The 23661-nt window shown below is 43.3% G+C and overlaps 2 protein-coding genes across 7 annotated transcripts; one reads left to right on the top strand and one right to left on the bottom strand.

Moving 5' to 3' along the window:
• The first annotated feature begins 468 nt into the window (after window positions 1-468).
• cramp1 (cramped chromatin regulator 1) lies at window positions 469-17656 on the top strand. 4 transcript variants are annotated; one of them, XM_085784585.1, is made up of 20 exons: window positions 469-604; window positions 2446-2837; window positions 4759-4961; window positions 5104-5257; window positions 5887-5970; window positions 6156-6204; window positions 6557-6642; window positions 7350-7473; window positions 7726-7807; window positions 8052-9002; window positions 9463-9640; window positions 10211-10383; window positions 10491-10565; window positions 10651-10732; window positions 10945-11055; window positions 11734-11894; window positions 12039-12225; window positions 12868-13035; window positions 13540-13685; window positions 15435-17656. In XM_085784585.1, exons 2-20 carry the CDS (start codon window positions 2447-2449, stop codon window positions 15546-15548), a joined length of 3519 nt encoding a protein of 1172 aa, XP_085640711.1. In that variant the 5' UTR covers window positions 469-604; window position 2446; the 3' UTR covers window positions 15549-17656. The 4 variants fall into 4 exon arrangements, with proteins under 4 accessions (XP_085640711.1, XP_085640710.1, XP_085640709.1 ...); XM_085784584.1 differs by having other exon boundaries at window positions 12862-13035; window positions 15435-15756; XM_085784583.1 differs by lacking the exon at window positions 469-604 and adding an exon at window positions 1912-2062.
• Window positions 17422-22656, bottom strand: dhrs7b (dehydrogenase/reductase (SDR family) member 7B). Of its 3 annotated transcripts, none has more exons than XM_085784588.1 (7): window positions 22568-22656; window positions 21460-21638; window positions 21162-21280; window positions 20336-20546; window positions 20019-20111; window positions 19766-19918; window positions 17422-18759 (listed from the first exon to the last, which is right to left on the bottom strand). In XM_085784588.1, exons 2-7 carry the CDS (start codon window positions 21611-21613, stop codon window positions 18554-18556), a joined length of 936 nt encoding a protein of 311 aa, XP_085640714.1. In that variant the 5' UTR covers window positions 21614-21638; window positions 22568-22656; the 3' UTR covers window positions 17422-18553. The 3 variants fall into 3 exon arrangements, with proteins under 3 accessions (XP_085640714.1, XP_085640712.1, XP_085640713.1); XM_085784586.1 differs by having other exon boundaries at window positions 22613-22656; XM_085784587.1 differs by having other exon boundaries at window positions 22617-22656.
• Window positions 22657-23661: the final 1005 nt, after the last annotated feature.

The following is a 23661-nucleotide window of genomic DNA, read 5'->3' as shown; positions in this document are numbered from 1 at the left end:
GATTTCTGTCTGGTTTGTGTGCCTTGTAGTGTATTAATTCATGGTTTTGATTCTTATTTTATTTTGATGTCTTTTGTATCAACCTATACTGCGCGACCGGGTGATTATCGGTGTACGCTGTGACTGAAAATCAAGCGCATCCCCGGAGTCCTCCCTGTTGATTTGATCATCAAAATGTCAATCACTGAATGGGCGGACCTAATTTTTTACATCGCCGAAAAAACTGCATAGCGCTGAACTAATTTCGTCGAAATAATGCTTGAATACTTAACAAGAAAGATAGATTATTGGAGCGTAAAAATTGCGGTGAACTTTGAAAAAATATATATCAGGAAACTTACACGGCATGACAGGAAGAGAATCACAATTGGTTCTCCGCTGGACCTCTGTCACCAGCAATTGGCGCAGCTTCCTGTCAATCAAATTTCACCCGCCAGTGTTCTGTATTTCTGACCAATCAGAAGCTTTGTTTTCGAGTCGTAGTGGGCGTTTCCAAAACGCGTGGACAATCGATCCGCAGGAACTGTCATCGGCACAGAGCAGTCAGCTAGCGATGCTAGCCTATATGTCGGTTGGGAATATCACCATCAGGCTTCTGCTTCAGGTAATTTAAGAAACTTTTATAATGTTTATCAATCTAACAAACTGCATGAGTGTTCGCCCAACAACAGACATTATGTTACAAGCAGTTTTTTGTCTCCTTATTGGGTTGTTTGGCTGCCAAAACGTTAACGTTAGCTAGCCAACAACAACAACAGCCATGCTAGGCACCACGTTATGCATGTAACGTGTAATAATAACAATGTAATACTCATTTCAACAAACGTTTTACGACAATAGTTACTTTCAAGCACTTAAAGTTGTATTGTCACACTGTCCCTCCAAGATAAGGTACTTCATAATCAAATACCATCCCCGTAATAGCAGTACTGTAAACACCAGGCTGCTGGGACCCCGACATTACAGGTGGATAATGCTGTTAAAACCCTGTGGAATAAATGTCATATGATGCTTGATGATTTTTCATGTAAATTAAGCTGTTAGGAAGCCACATGTTGACATTGGATATAAGATTCATATGAGTTTAATCCGTCCAGTAATTTTGAAGTAACTTGAAAGATATAAGACCACAGGACCTTGAGTAAAGTATACACGTATCTTGTCTAGTATAAACTTATCTTGTCTAGTTATTCTGGCTTTAACTGTTGTGAGATCAGATATTATTCCGAGGCTGAATATGTATATAACTTTGCGTTCATATGACACAAAATTCGGGGATTTAAAAACTGTATCGCAATGGACGGATATTCCTCATTATTGTCTTCCCCAGCTGCACTTATGCCCAATTAATCTTTCTTTGTTTAGCCTTCTCTTTGCTGTCATCCCACTGCCCTCCTCCTGATTATTCAGAAATAAATTGATAAGTGAACAGCAATGGACCAAACACATTCATATGACTTCTGTTGTGTTTACATGTAATAACACCATTTTTAACAATATCTCGACGTGCAACGGGGACATAACGCCTATTCCTGATTTTTTGACGACTGCTTGAGTATTACCTCTATCAGGCGATAATAACATTAGCAAAATGGGGTATTTTCTCAGTATCTCACAATTGCAGGATGTGTGTGAAATAACTTGTTTTGCAGACATCATTTCTGCAGGCAATGGTGACGTAGTGACAAGCAAAGTCCACTTGCACACGGGTTAATAAAACTGTCTATACCTAATCAATTCAAAACGGGCTGGCGACTGGCACGTGTCATTTAGTAAATTCTTCCTCTTCGCATGCGGTGAATTTGTCGTGTTTTTCGTCGGTTTTAGTAGTTTTTATTTCTTGTTGCAAAGAAGCATTGAGTAATGTTGTTGCTGATAGAAAACAGTTGAACTGCGCAGAGAGTTCAGCTCAGTCGAAGCAGGAGCAAGGAGAGGGCAGAAAGCGGAGGGATCGGTGTCGGTTTTATTATGTTCAATTTGATCAAAAATTGCCAATCTAACCGGTCGGATCCATGGTGAAGAGAAAGAAGACGTCGCCCACTACCGAAGAATACGAAAATGGGTAAATTTGTGTTAGAAATTAACACTTTATTTAGAGGTCGACTGCACCGAGGGGTTTTCGTTGTCGTTTCTGCAGGGCGCTAAAGTGAAAAGCGCTCGCATTTGAATTTAGTTGAAATTGAACCTAAAATATCGCCCTTTAGTGGCTAAAGACACTCGGTAAAACGCTGCCGTTAGTTACCGGACTGTTTTTGTTGTTGAATGTAATTTATTTCCAGACGTTAATTGCATATATTTGGTGTTGTTTTGTCGGGACTGGAGAGGGGATTTGAAACAAACAGCGGCGGCCATGTTGAGAGACAGTGAACGTCGTCTTTAGAAGTTAATTTTACACACCGCTTTGTCACTAATACGACTGAATTTCCATGAATATGTTTTTGGCAGCATGACACCGGGCTCCAGGGAGGGGATCGGTGTCGATGGGAGGAGGAATCCGTCCAGAAAGCCCGAAGGTTGCGACGAGGAGGAGAGCGGAGAGCAGGCGAGCGAGGAGCGCAGTACAAAGGGAGACGACGGAGTGGATATTCTTAATCCATCAGCCACGGCTCTTAGCCCCGGTTCAGCCCCGGTCCCCCCCGCTTCTCCTCCTCCTCCGCCGAACCGAACCGGGGTAGGCTCGACCCAGCAGCAGCAGCCCCAGACCTCCGCGGATCCCGCCCCTCCGTGTCACGACCAGCATCATTTTCTCCGATCGAGCGTCCGACCTCCGAGTAAGCGCATCCGGAAGGATTCAGTCGGCTCAGCCATCAATGGACACGGCGGGGCAAAATCGAAAGGTACGGACGCTCGGACAAAGTGGGCAGATAGCATAGGTGGATTTATTTGATCCGTGGGAGAGTGCGTTTACAGTTTGTGAGTCTGAGGTGATGCTGTTTGTGTTCTTGTTGCTGCGTGTGTGTGTGCTCCCTCTGGGCCGATGGCTGGTTGGACTCTGGGTAGTAGACTCCTGGCTCAAAACACCAGCAGAACAATTGTTTGGAAAAGGAAGAGGAGTCACAGACAACATAATTTGAATATCAATTAGCATGTCACCTGACTATTTTTTTTTAGTTAATGGGAATGTGCATTTACAGTGTTAAAAGCAAGGGACTGTCATAACCAACTGAGTGTAGCAGAAATAAAGCACTCAGTCAGTTTTTATTATTTTGGAGTAGAAAAAAAGACATGGTAGTTTTACTGCCCACACCTCCAATTTTTTTTTGTCATTCAGTCAATTAACAATTTATTCTCATTTTAAGGTTTTTTTTTTTTTATATTTCAAAATTGTAAATATGATGATCACACAGAACAAAGAGCAGTGATGAAAGAAACTTCAGGGTTGTACTGGAGCAAACCTCAGACACAGATTGTACATGAATTGCACACAGCGTTTGTTGTAGTGGTTCACTGGTTTTCTTTGTGCATCATCTGTCTGATGCTCTCTTCTCTACTAACTTTCAGTGTGAGTGATCTGTTGAAGCCCACAGGGGCTGTCATTGTGACTTGACATGGTAATATAGAGCATCTGAGCACTGAAATATAGCCAGGGGTTTCAAGCTTTTATTGACTTTCAAAGTGAATAGTGAAGGAGTGCCTCTTTCATCAAGTTTCACAAATTTTGATTAAGTTAAATGGAGGAAGCGCTTGATGAAAGGTAGAAGAAGGTAAATAAGGCAACTCCCTTAGCGCGTCCTCCTGTGTTTCCTTACCACCGGTCCCTGAAGAGGCAAAGACAAGGTGGAGCTGTGGGGTGGGGCAGGAGTGGTAATATCCAGTATGTCTGAAACTTCCAGCGACTGGGGTGTTTTCTATTCATTTGAGAGTCAGTCAGTAACAGAGGATGCTGAAGGATTTTGTATTTACACGCACAATTTATTCCTTACTAGCCACAGTGTGTTTTTGCTTTGTGTGATCCTGCTGCTCTGCAGTGACAATATGTTTGTCATTTCTTCTTTTTAAATATTTCTTTTATAAATGAATCAGGAGAATCCGACACGAGTAAACACATACAGCATGATGATGAATTAGTGAGGCTCTGCTTCTTTTGTTGTTGTTGGAAAACGAGAATGAGACTGAGAATTTCTTTCATCCGATAAATTTAGACGGCCAATGTTTTGACCGGTCGACCACAGAAGCGCCACATATTTTGCTGTATAGGTGAACATCTATTTTTGCAGGAGACACATCCAGGTTACTGCCAATGAACCGCACACATTTGCATTTGTAGGCGAACACCCATATTGGCAGAAAACGCAGTCGCTTTAGCACAGCACAGCACTGCTGCAACAGCAATTGCCTCCGTGTTTGTGTTGGTGCCTCCTGGCATGGTGTTGTGTGCTGGGCTAAACTTGGCCATTGTAGCCCACCACGAGTTGGTTTTGGACCCGGCGCTGCAGACCTGACCATAGGGACTGATTGCTTTTCCTGCCTCCCTGCCAAACCTGAACCACAGAGGGGGGTGGGAGGGAGGGGGCCTCTGCAGGTTGTGCACTGTAATGGCAGTGGGTGGCTTTGTGTGCATGTATTTTATGTTACCCAAACCACACGCCTCAGAACTACAATTGTATTTTCTTTTCCATGCTATACAAAACAACCAGGGCGGTCAACCAAAACATTTGGCTCAATCCGTACATTTTTTTTTCACTCTGATATTTAAAGTTGTGTTTTTCCTCTGAATGTTTCAGTACTGATGGGCTCCTCCTCCTCTCTGTTTAACAGGCGCAGAGAATGGCTCTTCTTCCCAGGGGACGGTGGGACAGTCGGGGCCAGTGGCGAGCTCCACGGGGGGTGTATCCAAGGCATCCAAGGGCCAGGGGTCTGCCGAGAAGGAGGAGCAGGCTGGTAACCAGAAAAGGGCCCGGCGCCAGTGGGAGTCTTGGAGTGCAGAAGACAAAAACAGCTTCTTTGAGGGGCTCTATGAGGTAAAGGGTAGAACGCAGAAGTCCCCGCCGTTTCGTTTTACAGTACATGTTGCTGTACCATATAAGTTGTTTGCATACACATTTATGTTATGTGTCACAGGGCCTCACCACATCTTATACTGTCTTCCTCTCTTGTCTCTAGCATGGGAAGGATTTTGAAGCTATCCAGAACAACATAGCGATGAAGTACAAGAAGAGGGGTAAACCGGCTAACATGGTGAAGAACAAGGAGCAGGTCCGCCACTTTTACTACCGCACCTGGCACAAGATCTCCAAACACATCGACTTTGCCAACGGTGAGCAGCCCTTCATGTCGCCCTTTTGACCTTGCAGAGCCTGTACGACAGTGTTGTTTAAATGAATAGCTTCTCATCCAACATATTTAATCGTATTAATTCTTGTCTTGTTTCGTCTGATTCACCAGAAATGTAGCATACCCGTCCATATATGCTCTGGGGGGTTGAAAACTGTTTTAGTTTGTAATATTCACTTGATTAGTCGTTATGAAAAGAACATTTTCATTTATTTGATTCAAGGACAAGCCCAATGAATAGTTATTCAAATGTAATCATTTAATTCAGATGTTTTCATTTGTTCATGGTAATTCAGGTGTGGCCATATGGATTTGTTTTCACAGTGTGTCCAGTCACAGTTAGTCATGGACTTTACAAAAGAGCTGCAATAGTGTCAGTCGAGTAAATCTATTGCAGGTCTATTTGTGCCAACAGTCCCTACACTAATACTTATGTTGCACCTTGTCTGACAGACAGGCTGCACAAAAACATGCGTTAAAGAATATTATCAGATAAGCTTGAGCCACTCTCCCCTTCAGAACCTGTCAGTGTCTCTGTTTCTGTGTTATCTTAACGCAGCATTCACATGTGTCCTGTGTTGTGACCCGTGCCTCCTTTTTTTACTTTCTCAGTTTACTCCAGAGTGCTGAAGAAATCCTCTCAAGAGCTGTACGGCCTCATCTGCTACGCTGAGCTCCGCAAGAAAGTGGGAGGGCGTAAGTGAAGACGAACGCTCGATGCTTTTAAAAAGTTATTTTGTCTGTGTGTGTTTTCCCGATATTAGGTTGTAATCACGAGGGGATGTGATTACACGCTGCGAGCTCTCAGTCATGGGGGACGGCTGCTCCTGTGGGACCGTGTTGTAAATGGCTGTCGTTGTTTTGTTTTTTGTCTTTGGCAGTAATGGATGATAAGAACGTGGCGAAGCTGAATGAACTCATCCAGCAAGGGTAAGTTGTAGGAAAAGCAATAAAATGCAAACCCACTGTTGTTTGGTCTTTGTAAATGAACATGTGGAGATTGTCTGTATGTAATATTAGTGTGTCTAAGGGCTATATCACATCTATAAAAAAACACAGATAAACTCATCCTGAGCAAACCAATGACATCACTGACTGATACCTGTAGGGAATTGAAATATTATATTCAAAATATGTATGTTCTGCTTATTACGGCATGTCTATGTTCATGTGAATGATGAGAGTATCTCTTGTTCTCCACTGAAAGGTGTACTGTGAAAAGTTTTTTTTCTTTTTTAAGAAAACCCTGAATATTTCTCTGTTGTTGTGTGTGTCTGAGCAGGGCCACCACCGTGCGCTCCAAAGGGAGGAACTTACGAATCAAAGCACCCATGTGCCGTGCGCTGAAGAAACTTTGCGACCCCGATGGTGAGCACGTGCCCGCAGGAACACACACTATACACACATACTATATGCACAGTACACACGACGTAAACAAACGTCTAAGCCGAAAACACAAAACCATGGCGATGGTGAGGCGCACGGTTTGTGGAGGCGGGGTTTTCTGGCAATAACAATGGCAGCATGTGGGCTTGTGGCGTTTCCATGGTAATTCCGTGGGCACGAAGTGATTAGGAGGAACAGGAGGAGGATGATGATGATGATGAGTGGTCTGACCGGCTGTAATCAACCACTCTTTTCAGTGAACTTAAAGAAATAATTTCCTTCAATCAAGGATGGGAAATCAGAATCCCCCTCTTTGCTTCTGCCATCTCTCTCATCTAGTCCGTCTTCACTTCGCTGCCGTATCGTTGCTTTCCAAAACGTCTTGGCAAACAACGTTGTCCTGGTTTGGTCGTTTTCTCCTCAACACCACCGAGTTTGATTACAGTCTTTTCATTTCCTGCTAATCCATTTATGCAAGAAAGTTCGCAAAAGAGAATTCTTAACTTTTCAGAAATTGCACAGCATAAGGCAAGGCAAAGGGAAATGTATTTGTATAGCACAATTCATACACCACAGGCACTTCAAAGTGCTTTACAGAGGCATAGAAATACATTAAAAAGGCAAATAAATGAATAAAACTGTACCACTCATGTAATATACTCTGTCCCCGTGTCTTTGTCTCGATGCAGGAGTGAGTGATGAGGAGGACCAGAAGCCGGTGCGTCTACCCCTGAAGGTGGCGGTGGAGCTACAACCGCGCAGTAACCACTCCTGGGCCCGCGTTCAGAGTCTAGCCCACAACCCTCGCCTCAGGTGAGCTGCACCTATTAATTAACGTCCAGAGAAAACACTGTTGAGCATTGAGAAATGCACTGATGTCTGAGTCAGATACTCACCGACATCGCTATTGTCGCTTTTTGGCAAAACCACTTTGCCAAACCATCTTGTTTGCAAGTCATTCACTTAGTGTGAGACCTAGAAGTGCGTTATACTGTATGTTAGGAGCATAAAACCTAAATGTGCCCGTTGAGACCAACTCTCTTTTTTTTGTCTTTTCCGTCCCAGGATGGTGGTAGAACTCCACAGGAAAGTTTCCAGTCTAATCGAGTATCTGAAACAGAAGTGGGCGTACCAGGACCAGCGGATCGTATCCTTTAACATGAGAAACAGCATATGTCATCAGTTTATGATGGAATAAATATGTTTATTTACAGTGTGTTTCACACGGCCCACTGCTAGCACCGCCCCACAATGTGTCACTCCCTACAGGTGTTTTCATCTTTAGGGTGTGAATTGCACAACCGTGCTACGTGGGTCTTGCATCTTGGCTGTAAACATCTGAGGGCGGTGTGTGTTTCTGTCACCTGTGTTGCCCTTAACACGTGTTTCAGCTTAAGAGTCTCATGGAGAGAGAAGCTCTGGAAGGCAGCCAGTCCAACACGACCTCTCCCAGTAAATCTCAGCCAGATGAGCTTTTCCTTTTCCCTGCTGAGAGCAGCACCTTGACCACGCTGCCCGGCGTGGCACGTGTGGTTCACTCCAAGGCCTCATGCACTGTACACTGGCTGGAAAGTGGCAAGAACCGGCCCAGCGCCAAGGAGCTGCCAGCTGCTCAGATCCTGGGCATCCACACGGCTCCTCCGTCTCGCACCGGCACCAAATCCGGTCGGGGAAGCGGCGCCGGTGCCGCCGGTGCTTCACTGACTGTACTGAGCGATGCTCGTCGAACTGACCCCCCCCCCAACCCCGAACCTTCACCGGACACTTCTGCAAAGGCGGAGGACAACAAGCGGCCTCCGTCTGTTCCTGTCCCCGCTTCATCTCAGCAGACTGTGGCTCCCAGAGACGAGGCGGCCGCAGCGGGACCCTCAGAGGGGGCCAAGACCTGTTCTGGCGCAGAGGCCGGCGGTGGATTAGTAGCGGTCAAAAGCACGGATAAGTTGTGCAGCGGTGTAGAAAGCACAGAGTGCAAAGAGGAGCAGAATACCAGCACCGCTTCCCCAGAGGCCAACCAGACTCCTCCAACCAAACCTCCGATGAGCGGCTCGGAGGAGGGGGTGTCGCAGGGCTCGGCGCCAGCGGCCAAAGAGCGGGGCGTGGAGCAGATCAGAGAGGAGGGCTGGAGCGCCCGCGACGCAGAGAATGTCACCCTGGCCGAGCTCTACCTGATGTTCGGGAAGCCTGGCAAGCTGCAGCTGGAGTACGAGTGGCAGCCGGCCGCCGCTCCTCCCAACAGCCAAGAAAACGGACAAGCTCTGGCAGCGGCCAAGCCCAACAGGACACAACGGGTTTTGCGCTGCCTGCTCAAACTGGTTGCCACGGAGGTCAATCCTAAACCTTTGGTAGGGATTAACCGTTACTTGTCACAGTGCTGTTGCTGGTTTCATGGGTTTTTAAAATCTCATTGTACACAAACAAATTTGGATATCAAGATTTTCTCACAGGAATGTTTTTTGAATTAGAAGTTTGATCGATCGATCAGACCTGGGCGTAAGGTTGAAGACTTGACTTTTTTCTAGTGGCATGAGTGATGAATTTAACTAACTCTTAACAGATATCGCCTTAACGTGGTGCTTTTCTGCCGCATTAACTATTCCTGTGTAATTACAAACTTGCACCTAATCCACAAAAGATCCCTCCTCCACAGAGAGATAAAGGTTAGATTGTTACAATATCAGATGACTTCCAACTGGAGCAGAGCTGTGAACTGTGCTGTCTGCTCCACCTTTAAACTACTGCCAAGTATTGTTTAGAAATGTACATGTAGAACAGATGGGGTCATTAATGTGTTCTCTCCTCCAGGCACCGGAGCTGTGCTCTACAGCCACATCACCGCTCAAGACCCATCAGGAGGAGCAGAACCAAGCCCTCACGCCTCCAGGAAAGGGGCCGATAGCCGGCGTCCGCAGCCCCAGCTGTGGCCGGCAGCAGGCCTCTGTCCGAGGGGCCAGGTTACACCTGGCAACCACCGGGGCCTCAGGTATGCGTGGGTCTCTCTTCCTGCCTCTAAAGCCCCTACTGTAGAGCAGGCACTCGTTATACGTTCACATTCATTGTAGCCGATGGATTCACTGTAGCTGTAGACTCGAGTATCTTTTGTGTTGGAGTTGTCTTGAAATCTCCATGCTGTTCGAGCCTGGTCGAGGCAGATGGCCGCCCACCCTTAGCCTGGTTCTGCCTGAGGTTTTCACCTCTTATAATGAAGTCTTTCCTTGGCGCCGTTGTCAAATGCTTGCTATTTATGGGAATTGTTTCATCTCTGTAAATTATAAACAGTGCAGCCCAGAGCTGCTCTATATAAAAAGAACCCTGAGATACCGTCTGTCTGAGTGTGTGTAAGATGAATCATAACATATATTGGTCCAGTTTGTTGTTACTTAGTTGTATGCTTGATAATGGGAATTATTTATGAAGTGCAAGTTGTTCACAGGTGATTGTTTGGATATTTACTTTGTGCAGCTTATATTTCTCTGTTCAATATCTTTTACATTACCCTCAAATAATGTCCGTCCTCACATAACACGTCTAATGCCTCTTCCTCTGTCTTCAGGTGGGCGCAGCCTCCCCCGCTCTCTGCTGGGGCCGGCAGTTGGCAGCGACTCGGAGGGCGGCGTGTTCGCCGTGCCCACCACGCTGCCTCCGAACAGCTCACGGCACAACCGAATGTTTTCCCCCAACAAGGAAGCCGAGCTGGCCTTCAGACAGCAGCTGGACTCCATCAGTGTACGGCAGAGCAAGGCTTTACTACTTCACACCAAGAGCACAAAGACCGAACTCGTCCTCATGAATATGGACAAACGTTAATGAGTACTTTTTTTCCCCCTTTATAGATGCAGTCGGATCTTTTCCTTTCCAGACAGAGAAAACCTCGGAACAGGCAACTTCGGAAACCACTTGTAGTTCAGGTGAGAGAAGCACAGAAGGTGTTTTACTATTTCACATGCTGGTGGGTCATGATGGACTAAAACGTTCCTTCTGTCTTGTCCATAGCGAACACTGCTGCCCCGAACTACAGGAGACACACCTCAACATGTCTGCTCCTTCTCTATCCTCTCCAACTCCTCGGCCACAGGTAAAAACTTCAAACATCAGGATCTGCAGTGTAAAATGTTTTTGTTGGAGGAAAAGTGATTGTACTTTCCCTATAGTGTTGTGGAAAACCGTTGCTCTTCTCTGTCAGTTACACACTCTGTTGATCAGTGTATATCAACTAAATATAATTTCTCACTTTCAACAAGAACTCTGCTAATCTCTCACTCTCTCACTTCCTGTTTCTTCCCTCAGGAACTGGATCTTTCCGGCCAATCCACACTCGCCTGACTCCCCCTTCCCGCCCCCTAATGTCCAAAGTTTCTCCTGCAGGACCCAGCTCTGGATCAGCCAGCCAGCTCTCCAGTATGTACTGCCTGACTGCTTCTATTCATCTATTTCATCAATACAGTTTTAAAATAAAAACCCAGTAAAATCCAGTACTGTTGTATAAGTTTGACCTCTTTCTGATATTCTATCCCCTATAGTAATAGGAAGTAAAAACAGCACATCGCTAGCATTATTAGCACACAACAGACTAGCTACGCAGCAAAATAGTTTTACTCTTAATCCGCAGTTTCCTTTCCAAATGAGTTGATTTACTGTATTTAAAGCCGATACTTCATCCTTTTGTTAAAGGCTACCAATATTATCATTCTCTCGTGTTCCTGTTTTTTCCAGCTTTGTCTTTCATTTCTCTTGGTATAAGAAGCTTGTTTCCTGCATTCTCTGGATTTTTATCCAAAATTTCAAAATATATGAAAAAGGATCAGCCTCTGTCCTCCTACACGTTGTCCGAAAAGTCATTACGGTTTTGAACAAGTCCTCTTTTGTCCAGGGATAAATGGACAAAAAGAACATTCTTCTAGCTAAACTCTCTGAATGGAAATACTTTTTTTCCGTCGCCCCTGCTTTCAATTTTTATATTGTTCTTGAAATTAATTATTGAAATCTTAAATCACTTGCTAGTGTCACCTATTGTTAATACTTATATATATATTTAACTGCAGATGTGACAGATTATTTGTGTTTCTGTTCTCTCAGGTGCCATTGACCTGGCAGCGAAATCTGCAGGCATCATCCCTGGCAGCCCCTGTCCAGAGCTGGAATCTCCCACTGTCCATAACAGCACCGTGCTCGCCACCACCACACCTACTGCTGATGCTGGAGCAGACTCTCAACTCCTCCAGCCAGATGTCCCAGAGGTCAGGAACACACACACACACACACACACACACACACACACACACACACACACACACACACACACACACACACAGACAAACACACATGGACAAACACAGATCTTCTGTTTCAGGATTTAAAGGTGTAACCTGCTCTTTCCACAGAACGGCGTGCCTCCTCCGTCTCCTGGAGTGACCGGTGGCGGAGACTCGCTCCTCGCTCCACCCAGCGTGGCCTCGCTCCTGGACATCTCTCTGCCCGGACCCCCTGAAGAGGCTCTAGCCCCTGGAGGGCCTCAAACACACATCAGCGACTCCATCATCGAGCTCGCCATCAACTCTGCCCACTATGGTGCGTTGTGCATTCAAACCTACATTCAACATATATTTATCTATGTAGAACAGAAATTACTTGAAAGAAAACTTGACAAACAAGACAGGAGAAAGGGTATTAAGATGAAAAGGAAATTATTTGACTGGTGGGTAGTTTTCTTTTCTGAATGAAAAGTGAAAACAGATAAGGAAAGCTTTAATAATATATCTACCGTATATTTTATAATTCCCACTGGAAGCGATTGAAATTTGTGAAGTATTCTGTGGAGGGAAAGATGTTATGCAAGCCAAACTAATGTGTTTGTGGTTGATGTTGCTGCTTTTTTTTTGTCCTTCTTTATGGTTTGGTTATGCTGTTGATTGTGTTTAAACTTTATTTGTTTGTAATTGTGGATTTGTGGCAATGCAGAAATTCTTCACCTTGTGCTTGTCATATAACACAGGCATGTTCAAAATGTCATGTCTGATATTCTCATATAATGCTCAGACAAAAACCCTCATCACTTGACCTTAATCGACCTTGACTTGTGTAATGCAGTGCAACTCCATGTTTGTCTGTTTCTGTTTGATGTTCTGTTTGTCATTCAACTGCACTGGTGAAAGTGAATAAACATATATTTTCAAAAAAAAAACTAATGTGTGTTTGCCTCTCCAGGTGCAGGTGAGGAGGCAGCGCTCTCTCCGGCCAAGCTGAGCAACAACGACGGCTCCAAACTGTTGACCTCTTCTCCGTCTGTCAGCCCGTCCCGAGGCTGGATACCGTCACCCAGCCACGACCCCCAGTGGTACCCCAGTGACTCCTCCGACTCGACGCTGGGATGCCTTCTCTGTAAGTCTCCTTCTACTTAGATAAACATCAAATACAGATACTATTATAATCTTTCAATGTTTCAATGTTTCAATGTTTGTTCATCATGTATTTTAGCTTAATTAATATGTGAAAACCACAGACTGCAGGGAAACTCTAAACTCAGCTTAGTGACATGACATCGTGGTCTGTGCAACGTTGAATGTTTTAATGCTCAGTAAATTCTACTTATGTTATTTGACAATAATAGCTTCATCAAATTGATGGTGCAGTTATAAATAATACAAATCTGCTTTTGATTAATGTAAGAATTATTGTAATGATAATTGGATTAATTAAATTAAGAAATAAGATGCTAGTCAAGTAAATTTTATAATAACAAAAAGAAAAAAAGATCTCTCCGTCCCTTCAAATGTTCATTACCATTACACACAGTAACACAAACGGCCTGTTGGGTCAGATTTGTTTCCACGCTTCATGGGAGCTCTTCGTTCTGTTCACGTTGTTTTTCTCTTTAACTTCCAGCCAGCATGGTGTCTCCTGATAAGGGCAGGCGGACCACCCTCACCCCCTCTGGCCCCTCCAGTGGCACAGCTTTGCTTGGTCCTAGCCTCCTGGACTGCAACTCCCATGATTCCTTTCAGTCCCGTGGCCTTCCTGATGTGGCAGAGGTAAGTCACGTCCTTTCACATCAACTCTATGTTCTGATATAAAATCAGAACATACATAAAATACTTGTTACAGAACACAAAGAGGAGAAAGTAATTAAATTCTGCTTATAGGGACTAATATGTATGGACAGATGGTAACACAAAAAATGTGTAAGTGTTAAACTTACACTCTACCAGTGTTGTAATGTAATGAAGTACAAATACTTTATCACTTAACTTAAAGGTGGAGTAGGAGATCCTAGAAAAGCTTTTTCGATCAGGCCACATTTTGAAATAACACAATTCGAAAGTCCTAGCCCCTTTTTCCATACTTATCTCTGAAGCCACGCCTCCAGAGCACAGAAACGCACAATGCTTGTTCTTTTCTGCCATAATGTTGCTGCAACTGTCTCGTTGAATTTAGCAAGCTGGCATAAGCTCTGGCTCTGGCGTTGTATTTTCTGTATCATAAATCGTTGAAGACTCTGAGCTCATGCTCGATTATTGCACCAAGAGGGGTATGCACAAAGAGGGGAGGGAGGGGCAGATGACATCATGATCTATTGAATTCGCTCGTGGCGTTCAAAATCATTGGATGGTGTTAATTACAGGATTGTCTGTGCCACAGGTGACTGACAATTTTAAATTTTTGTCAAAAACCATTTAATTACTTAGTTGCTATCAGGGTGTGAAGAGGATTTCAAGCAATGCAGTAAAAAATGCTCCTCCCCTACCTTTATGTAGAATTTTCACATATTTGTACTTTACAACTTTCAACTGGTCCCACAGACCAAAGACATGCAGGTTAGGTTAATTGGTGACTCTAAATTGTCCATAGGTGTGAATGAGAGTGTGAATGGTTGTCTGTCTATATATGTTAGCCCTGCGATAGACTGGCGACCTGTCCAGGGTGTACCCCGCCTCTCGCCCAAAGTCAGCTGAGCTCACCCGTGACCCTAGTGCAGGATAAGCGGTATAGAAAATGAATGAACTTTCACTTTTACTCTGATACTGTACATTTCCCCTAAGCATCTTGTTACTACAAAATCAAAAGACATTTGGGTAACACTTTACTTGAAGGTCTCATCATGAGAGTGACATGACACTTTATAATAGAATAATTTCATACATTCAAAGATTCTTCCTACCTCATTTAGTGTCTCAAATGCCAATCAAAAGTATATAAATATGCTGTGTTTGATCCTTGAATTTGTGCCTGGAAAGTCCTCAAAAAGCTTTGAAAGATTTGATTTTAAAAAAGATAAGGGAATCCTAAATATCATGCTTTACTGTTAGGAAGCCACAATAAAGTTCATAACTGCATACATTACATACTGCATACATCAGGAAAATCAGAAAAGTACAGTAAATATTAGATACCTTAAGACTTTAACACAAGTAATGTTCTAAAAGGACAGGTGACTTTAACTGCTCTACTTGTGGTCTGTTGGCACAAAGATAATGGTTCAACATGTCTCTTTGCTTTGTAGCACTTAGACTAAACAATGAGCTTGCTGTTCATCAACAGCGTCCTCAAACTTTAACTGACCGTCAGGGCCGGCAGAGTTTCAGTCCGACACATTTACAGTAGACAAATGTACAAAAAAAGTGCCTTATAACTCACCTCATTGTTTTTAAGGTGCATTCACACCAATATTTCAGCTCATTTACTCTGAACCAAAGCAGAAACAGACGGATTGTTGACTTGCTGCTGTAATTCAGAGCTCTTATTATTTCAGAGCTCTTATTTCATATCTCTTCTTTGTGCAGATGGACTCTCAGCTGGCTTGTATGATGAGTGAGAGCAGCGTGGACTACATCGCTCGCTTCAACGACCTGGCTCAGGAGCTGGCTGTGACCGAGCCCTCCATCCCTCCGCCCTGAGGAGGAGGAGAGGACGTGGCCCCCCCCACCAAATCATGGCCACCTGGACCTCCACGAGTTGCCGAGCGACCGTAGGATGGATTTCTCCTCAGTGTCCGGGCTGTCGGCCCCCGATACTGAAGAGAGAGGACTGTCGCGGAGAGAGAGCAGCTCCTAAAAGCCATCCCTGCCCTGTCTATAAAAGTGCAATAATTACAGTGAACCTTGACCATTGTGCAAAGCGAGTTCAAAATGTGTTGGTTTCACTGAACTGTTCTTTAAGGTGAAATGCCCTTTAAAAACAAACACTTTAAAAAAAAAACAAAAAAAACAACAGCGTTCACAAAACGCAACCTCATGTACAGGAAAATACTATGCCATATCTGAACAAAATATTTTCACTGAACGTCTATGTTTCTGCTCTTTGTGTGTGTGTGTGTGAGTGTGAGTGTGTGAGAAAGAGAGAGAGTGTGTGTGTGTGTCTTCTCTCTCAGATTAAACCCCCCCCCCCCTGCCCAAAATGTGTAAGTCCTCCATAATGTGCTGGTCAGATCCCAGTTGGTGGCGAACAGCAGTTTGAGAGTAGCGGCAGTGAGACGGACACTGGATGTGGTGAGATGCTTCAGTCTCTCCGGCGAAGCGCGACGTCGAGGTAAAGTCGTTCTGCTCATCCCACATCAGTTCAGGTCTTAATTGGTTGGATTTTAGGAAAACAGCCCCGCCGTGTGTGTGTGTGTTTGGAATCAGGTTCTTCATTTCTCACAGCCACATGCAAAATGGCAGCTTTTCGTTGGGGCGACCACATCTACACGTAGTCGCTCCGCAGCTATGTGCAACCCTCGACTTTTGTGCTGAAATCATATCAGAGTTCGAACTCCCATCAATTCTTCATTGCTTTTCATGTATATTTAGTTAACAATACAAACTGAAATGGCCTTTAGTTTGGTTCATTGGTGCATAAACGGGTTGCAAAGAAATATCAACTTCATTCTTTTATATTTATTTATCTTTCAGATTTTTGTTAATTTTTTTTTTTATGTTAATGGTATACCAGACATTTAGTTTTGGTCTAATTTTTAAATAACCTCGTCACAATAAACAGGAATCATAACGCGGATAAAGAAAGAGAAAAAAAAACGTTGCTCATTAATTGAGTTCTTTTCTCCATATTGTGATCAACTATATATTAATTTTAAATTAGACTAAAATATAAAATGTCAGAGGTACCACTTTACATTTCCAGTGGTATTACACTCCAGTTAAACTCCATAAGACTGAGCAGAAATGAAACACTAAAGCCATAGTTGACACTCCACATACTCAGGCATGTTTTCTTCATCTTTCTTTCATCACGAGTAAAAGGCTCTGATTGGTTGTGTGCTTGACACATTAATTGCCCATTGATAAGTATTGGTACTTAACACTATGGCTAAAGTCAACATGATTCTAAACATGTTCATTGTCCCTCTAACCTCAGCTCTCTGAGTGAGTGTGAGTGTTGAGTGTGTTTGTGATCCCTGTCGTTTTAACTGTGGACTACACACACACACACGTCACGCGATCAGTCCAAACTCTGACAGTGCATTCAGCTGTTCTTATCTTTCAATGAACCAGCATCATCAATATGCAGTATTGTAAACATCGTGTCTCAACATGTTAAACTTGGTCTGAGTGTAAATTGTAGGAGAGCTCTTTTTGTCATTCCACAGATGGGAGTGAGTATGTTGGTCTCCTTCAGCACCTTTGGGGGCTTTTGACTCTACAATGTAAAAGCTCTTGTGATGTTTCTTTGTTTATCTGAAAAGGCTTCATCTTCTCACACTAGAAAAACAATGAAGATGATTCTGAATAAGGAATAAACAGCAGGTTTTGTCTTTGAATCTGGCATGTGTTGTTTTTTTCTGTTGAAGGATTTATTTGTACAAATGGCAATTCCAGTATTCACTGCGCTTTTGTAACATAATGTAAATTGTTATTTGGACTATTTATTGTAACATTTCAGGAAAAAAAAGGTGTTTTTTGCTTAACTTAATATTAAGATGACATCTAAAAAGGAAAAACCTGTTGTTTAAAATTTTCAGTTTGTAAAAGGTGTTTTTATTCTGTGTATAAAGATAGTTATAAAACCAGCTTGTTTGTTGCATTCATTGTGTGTGTAATCTGTTAAAAACCAGTTCAAATGCAAACTATTACATGAGCAACATGTGGCCTTTGGAGAAGAAGACAAACTCTTGATTATTGACAGTAATACAGAGATAGCAGAGTGGTTTCTCTGCTGTTACACAGGACAGGAAAAGCATGGACGGACAGAGTCGAATCAAGCAATAAAACATCAACCACTCAAGTCAAACAGGAAATCAAGAAAAAAAAACTTGGCTCTGTGGTTCTTATTCCGGGCCGATACAGTACATGACGTTTCCTTCCTCTGTGTGTATTGTAATAGCTTTGTTTTGAGAATAATTTTCACACAGGTGCTCAGTGCACCATATGGATCAGATGACCCAGAAACAACTCATCAGGTGCTGAACCACATCCTACAGAAGAAACTAAAGCATGTGTTTTACAGCAGACTAAAAACATGACACCTTCATTCTGAATTTTGGTTGATAATGGGTTTTTTTTTACTCTTTTCTCTCAGTCATCATAAAATGTAGCAAGGTGGGATAACGGCATTGTATCTCAACACCAAAATCCCTGGTCAACACAGTCCAGAATTCAGAAAACATCATCACGCGATCATAGCTTCTTAACAGCTGAGGGTTCACTCTTGTTAGTAATAATTTATAAGCAGTGATTCGGAGGAAAAAGCTGAACAGCCTGGTCAACAAAAACATTTACACAAAATCAACCTTAGCTCCTGCTGCTTTGAACAGTGACTGCAGGTTTTTGCTTCGTTTCAGATGCTCTACCAGCAAAACAGCAAACTGTTACTGTAGCGCTTCATCCATCCATCTCCTTGTTTTGGACCATGTGACCCGACCGGTGCTGGTGAGCTGCTGGTCTCCACCTGGCGCTCTTCTCAGCCCTCATTGGTCTTTCTGTTTTTGCTCCTTGCGAGCGCGAGAGGACATGAGTCTGAAGAAGAGTGCAGGCCATAATGTGCGCAGGTAGATGGCCAGGGTGGGCTGAGCTCCTGCCAAAACAACATCTTTGCTCCTGTGGCGCACGGCGTTCAGAACGACCTGAGCCACGTCGCTGGGATCCCGACCTGAAGCTGTGGTTTTATCCAGAACTGAAAAGAAGCAATGAATCAGTGAGGCCTGCCATGTGAGGTACAACAGTTCAATTACTAGCATGATGTTTCCCATGATGTCACTTTTAACTTGTTTTGTTCCATTTTAGCTTGTTTTTTATCTTCTATTAATGTCTTGTGTAAAACACTTTGAATTCACAGTACTACGTTACTAACAAAACAATAAGAAGCACATACAGTGAAAATGGAAGGGAAAATATTTGATCTCCTGCCGATTTTGTAAGTGTGCTCCCCAACAAATAAATGGACGGCCGATCGTTTTCATGCTAAGTTTATTTTAACAGAGAGAGACAGAATATCAACTAAAAATCCAGAAATGATATCATCATATAAAGGTTATACATTTATTTACATTTGATCAAGTGAAATAAGGGAAAAAATCAGTGGGGGATCAAATACTTATTTTCTCAAACGTAGATGCTACTTACATCAATACACTGATGTAAATACCAAAGATTGTTGTTGTTTTTGTTTTGTTTTTTAGCCTAGATTATGTTTCAAATGTCAGTATTTCAATTCAATAGAGAGGGTATGCACTGCACCTCAAGACAGTCTGATGTGCATATAAAAACCCTAGCTTAAAAGACTGAACACTGAAAAGACAACAGTAAAAGCCCATTGAGGCAGACAATTAGGCAAGTGGCATCATTACTTTCGCCAAGGTGTTAATGTTTTTACCTGTGTTTGATTTTTTCCCCCTTGTGAGCAGAATTACACAAACTGTGGTTATTTTTAACCACTTTCCTTATCACTACAACTTTATTTTGACAATGTCAGCAGTTCAGAAATAATGTTTGGATCCTGATAAAAATAGATATAAGATCCAGATGATAATTCAGATGTGGTGGGAGAAAACCTTGGTGAGGCTACATCCACACACATTCACTCTGCCTTAAAGAGCTTTTTGTTGCACTAATTGAAAAGCTAACTGACATTGTCTTGTCTTCACTGTCAACACTCCCCAAACCTGTTTCCGTTGCCTCACCTCCATACTTGGAGCCGTCCCCTGTGACAGCGTTGACAGACAGATTGGTTTTGATGTAGCCGGGACTGATGACGCTCACTGGGATCCCGTAACGCTCCACCTCCGCCCGTAGGCAGTCGAAATAGGCCTGGGTGGCGTGTTTGGACGCTGCATCTGACCACAGTGTGGACAAAACAGAGTGCTGCTTCATCTCCCATCAACCTGACCGACTCAAGAGCCATTCATTGCAACCGATTTAGCAAAGGCTACTTACACGCTGATCTGTAAGGAATGGCTATTTTGCCCTGGACGCTGCTAATGACCACGATGTGGCCACTACGCCGTTGAACCATGGAGGGCAGGAGAGCTGTGAGAGGAGAAGAGAAGAACTAATCAATGGAGAAAATGCTGGTAAATATGAAATATTTTCCAGTCCCTGGTGAACCACCACTTCTTGGAAATCTGAAAATGTCTCTTATCCTAATCAGTGTAACCAAGGCAACACAGACACATCAGCAGAGAACGACGACCTCTACTCACATCTGGCAGCCGAAAGCTAGAAAACCGTTACCTCCAGTTCTTCTCACTCACCCTGAGTAAGAGCGATCGGCCCAAAGTAATTTGTTTCCATAACATCCCGTTGAACAGAAAGATGGGTGTCCAGTATGTTGCCACGGTAACTGATTCCGGCATTATTGATGAGGACATCCACTTGTCCGTAACATTTCAGGATCTCCTCTGCAGCTCTGTCCACTGTGTCTGTGTCAGCCAGGTCGAAGACAACGGTTCTGGGAGGGTAAGTCTGGTGGTCGAGCAAAACACAACAGTGTAGTGATCAGGCTGTTTCACATCATGTTACAATAATAATAACAATGCTTACACTATTAACAAAGGTGCGTACGCAGAGCTGAGAAAAGTAATGACAGTGATGGTGATAAAAAAGGTTTGTTAAAAAAAAAAAAAAGAGCTACTGTTTCATCAGAGAAGAAAGATCCTGTCATTAACAAAATTTTAAATGATAAAAGTCGTTAAGTGAAAGTACCAGAGACAATAGGAAAAAAGCTCAGAGCATTGTTGTCTTGTGCAGGAGAAAATTATGTTTTTGCTCTATAGGTCAGTCTGATTATGGAAAATATGTGTACACCGTTTCAGCAACTAATGATTATTGTTTGTCATCAATAAAACTGTGATATTTCCGTTTTTTTAAATCAAGAGATGGTGAAAATCTTCTGGGGACCATGAAGTGTCTCCTTCAGGCTGAAAAATTACTTAAACCTGAAGTTGTGTAGCTCGGGGTGTAACACACTGACCATTAATGCACTGAGTCATTTCATCTTCATACCTATGTGGTAAAGGCTTTAAATGTTCTGTCAACTCACAGATTATTTCCTACTTATTTCGGCACTGATGCACTTACCTGCTGCTTTGCGCCCGTTGAGCCTGCTGTGAGCTCTTGGACAACCTGCTGCAGACGAGCTGCATCTCGACCACACAGCACAAGCCGCGCACCCGCAGCGTGGAAGACTCGTGCACACTCTGCAGTATAAAAACACACCGCCTGTTAATATTCATCAACAGCATGGCATGTTAGCTCTATTAACAGAATACAACAATATGAATTATACAACTACTACCCAGCTGAAATGAACTGCTGTGATTTCATTTGCAAAGAGCTGATATGTGTAAAGTGAATTTAAGAAGAGTGGGGGTGTGACCTTTCCCCAGTCCAGAGCTGGCCCCGGTGATGACCACCACAGCATCCTGCAGAGCAGCTCCTGGTCTCAGGCGGCTTAATATCCGGTACAACACCAACACTCCCACACTTGCTAAAACCAGAGGCAACATTCCTCCTCCCAGGACCCGCTCCATGGTTCACAGCCCGCCTCCACACCAACTGCAACAGCAGGAGATTCAATTCAATATTGAATGAGGATGTTTCCCCAACTGCAACTGTCGATTTGTAATATTAAATTCTTTGCATTTTGTAAGAAGAAGTCACGAGACAAAAATGTCTGAAACAAGATTTATTATCCAGTATGTCTAAGATGTGCTAAATATTTATTTATTTCAAAAAATGTAAACAGCTGATGTTGTTGCAGTTCTGGTCTTCAGCAAATGAGAATTTGAGGAGAAAAATATCTTATTTGAATGGCAAATTAATAATAAGACTTTTTTAGGCTTAAAACAGGCCAAGGTGTGAACTATACTTGTGCTCTGTGAGCTTATCTTTTTCTCCCTTTCTCTGCCAAAAGGATCGTGGATGTGTTAATGATCATTTAGTTAATTTAAACTCTCACTTTGAACACATCAATGTGATTAAATTAAATTGACTCAAGAACACACAGTAAATAAATCAGTAATGATTCAGTTAGAGTCACAGAGAATAAGTAAACATGGTGTTTATCTTTTATTGTTTTGACTGACACAGTTTTATAGTGTAGGCACAATGACTGAAGACCCTAACAGAACATTAACCCCAGTTATTAACGCTGGTTAATGTGGGTTAAGTTTCATTTGGAGAATTTTCTGCGCATATCTAAATATTCATGAGGAAATACAACCACTGACACTGACTTACGGTACTGATGCTAGTTAAGCACATAAGTTAGCGTTATCACTTAATGAGAGGTTTATGGTGATGAAAGTGTACTTTCATCTTCTATAGTCGCACACAATATGAAATAATAAAACTACACATGACAGAAAACAGTGAGGTCTGTCCACCTCCACTACGCAGCCACAGAAACATGCTAATTAGCTGAGAGGATAACAACACCGTCTTTGTGGTTAGTAAACGACTAGCTGATGCTAACGTTGACGTACTTCCACAGTGTGATGAACTACTGACTGAAAACAGGGGAGCTCGACTCACCTGAGCTGTTGTCTTCCTGAAAAACCTCCAGCGTGAGTCCGTGGTGACCACAGAGGGGCACTTCCGGGTTGCTAAGGTAAGGTCGGGGTCGGGCAAACGACGCGAGGAATTGTGGGAGTTGAAGTTTCCGAGAGCTGGAAACGTAACGGCACAAACAGTTCTCTCGGATACAAATTCCTTGCGAACATTTCTTACAGAGTTGTCGATAGTTTTCTACGTCCAGGCTGGGTTTAGTGTCCAGGAAGACGAGCAGCAGCCAGGTAAACAAACCGACAGAGCTTTCATTTCATTTCATAACTTCACTTGTTGCTCAAGCCGAGACCCTCCTCCTCTCACCCTAGTTTGGTAACCAGCTGGGGGGATGATGATGGCAGAGCTGTTTCCAAAGAAAACTGTAGGCTATATAAGGTGATGGAGATATAATTATGAAATAAACATAAAAATATATCAACATAATAAGTTCACCACGCAAAAAAAATTGACTTGAAACAGTCTGACTTGACTTGAGTGTTGAGGTGAGAACTTTTCTCAAACAGATGATCTACTCTGTGAGATTCCTGATGGTACAGCAAAGTTTGGATGATAACAGGAAAAGGGGGCAGGATGGTCTACAGCTTGTGGTACTCCTATTCCGCCCAGGACCAGCAGTATCGCCCTAAATGAGTGACAAACAGTCAAACTCATGTCAGCAGGAGGTCAGCTGACAGATAATTAACCTGCTCCGGCTACAAACTAATAAGGTCTTCTTGGATCGTCCCTCTGAGAATCATTCCTCTGCTTCATGTGTTTCCACCCCACCCGACCCCCCCCAATCCCATCCTTTCATAGTGAGAGTCAATGGCACTGGAAGGTTTCACATGGTCTGTATGCATAAATGAGTTTTATTTTATTCACTTTCAAAACGAATGAGTTTCGGGCTCAAAACACTCTGAGCTCGTGGTTTTTCCAGGTCCAACACACACAGCGAAGCTGAGCCTGTAGAGTCAATGTGAACAAAGAGCACAGTTTGCAAAGCCAATCCTCTCCAGGTTTCAAGCCAACAGCT

The sequence above is a fragment of the Trachurus japonicus genome, chromosome 8 (assembly GCF_045865225.1).
Source record: "Trachurus japonicus isolate A0001 chromosome 8, Traja_1.0".
Classification (NCBI taxonomy): Eukaryota; Metazoa; Chordata; class Actinopteri; order Carangiformes; family Carangidae; genus Trachurus; species Trachurus japonicus.
This window is presented reverse-complemented; position numbering and strand designations above follow the sequence as displayed.

What these genes read in the sequence shown, in the direction of transcription:
- cramp1 (XM_085784582.1), top strand. Translation starts at nt 2,013, where the DNA reads ATGGTGAAGAGAAAGAAGACGTCGCCCACTACCGAAGAATACGAAAAT. An exon ending in AGGTCAATCCTAAACCTTTG is followed by an intron (nt 9,003 to 9,462) that starts GTAGGGATTAAC and finishes TCTCTCCTCCAG; the next exon opens with GCACCGGAGCTGTGCTCTAC. An exon ending in GACGCTGGGATGCCTTCTCT is followed by an intron (nt 13,036 to 13,539) that starts GTAAGTCTCCTT and finishes TTTAACTTCCAG; the next exon opens with CCAGCATGGTGTCTCCTGAT.
- dhrs7b (XM_085784588.1), bottom strand. Translation starts at nt 21,613, where the DNA reads ATGGAGCGGGTCCTGGGAGGAGGAATGTTGCCTCTGGTTTTAGCAAGT. An exon ending in CAGCTCTGGACTGGGGAAAG is followed by an intron (nt 21,281 to 21,459) that starts GTCACACCCCCA and finishes TTTATACTGCAG; the next exon opens with AGTGTGCACGAGTCTTCCAC. An exon ending in GGACGGCTCCAAGTATGGAG is followed by an intron (nt 18,760 to 19,765) that starts GTGAGGCAACGG and finishes GCTTCTTTTCAG; the next exon opens with TTCTGGATAAAACCACAGCT.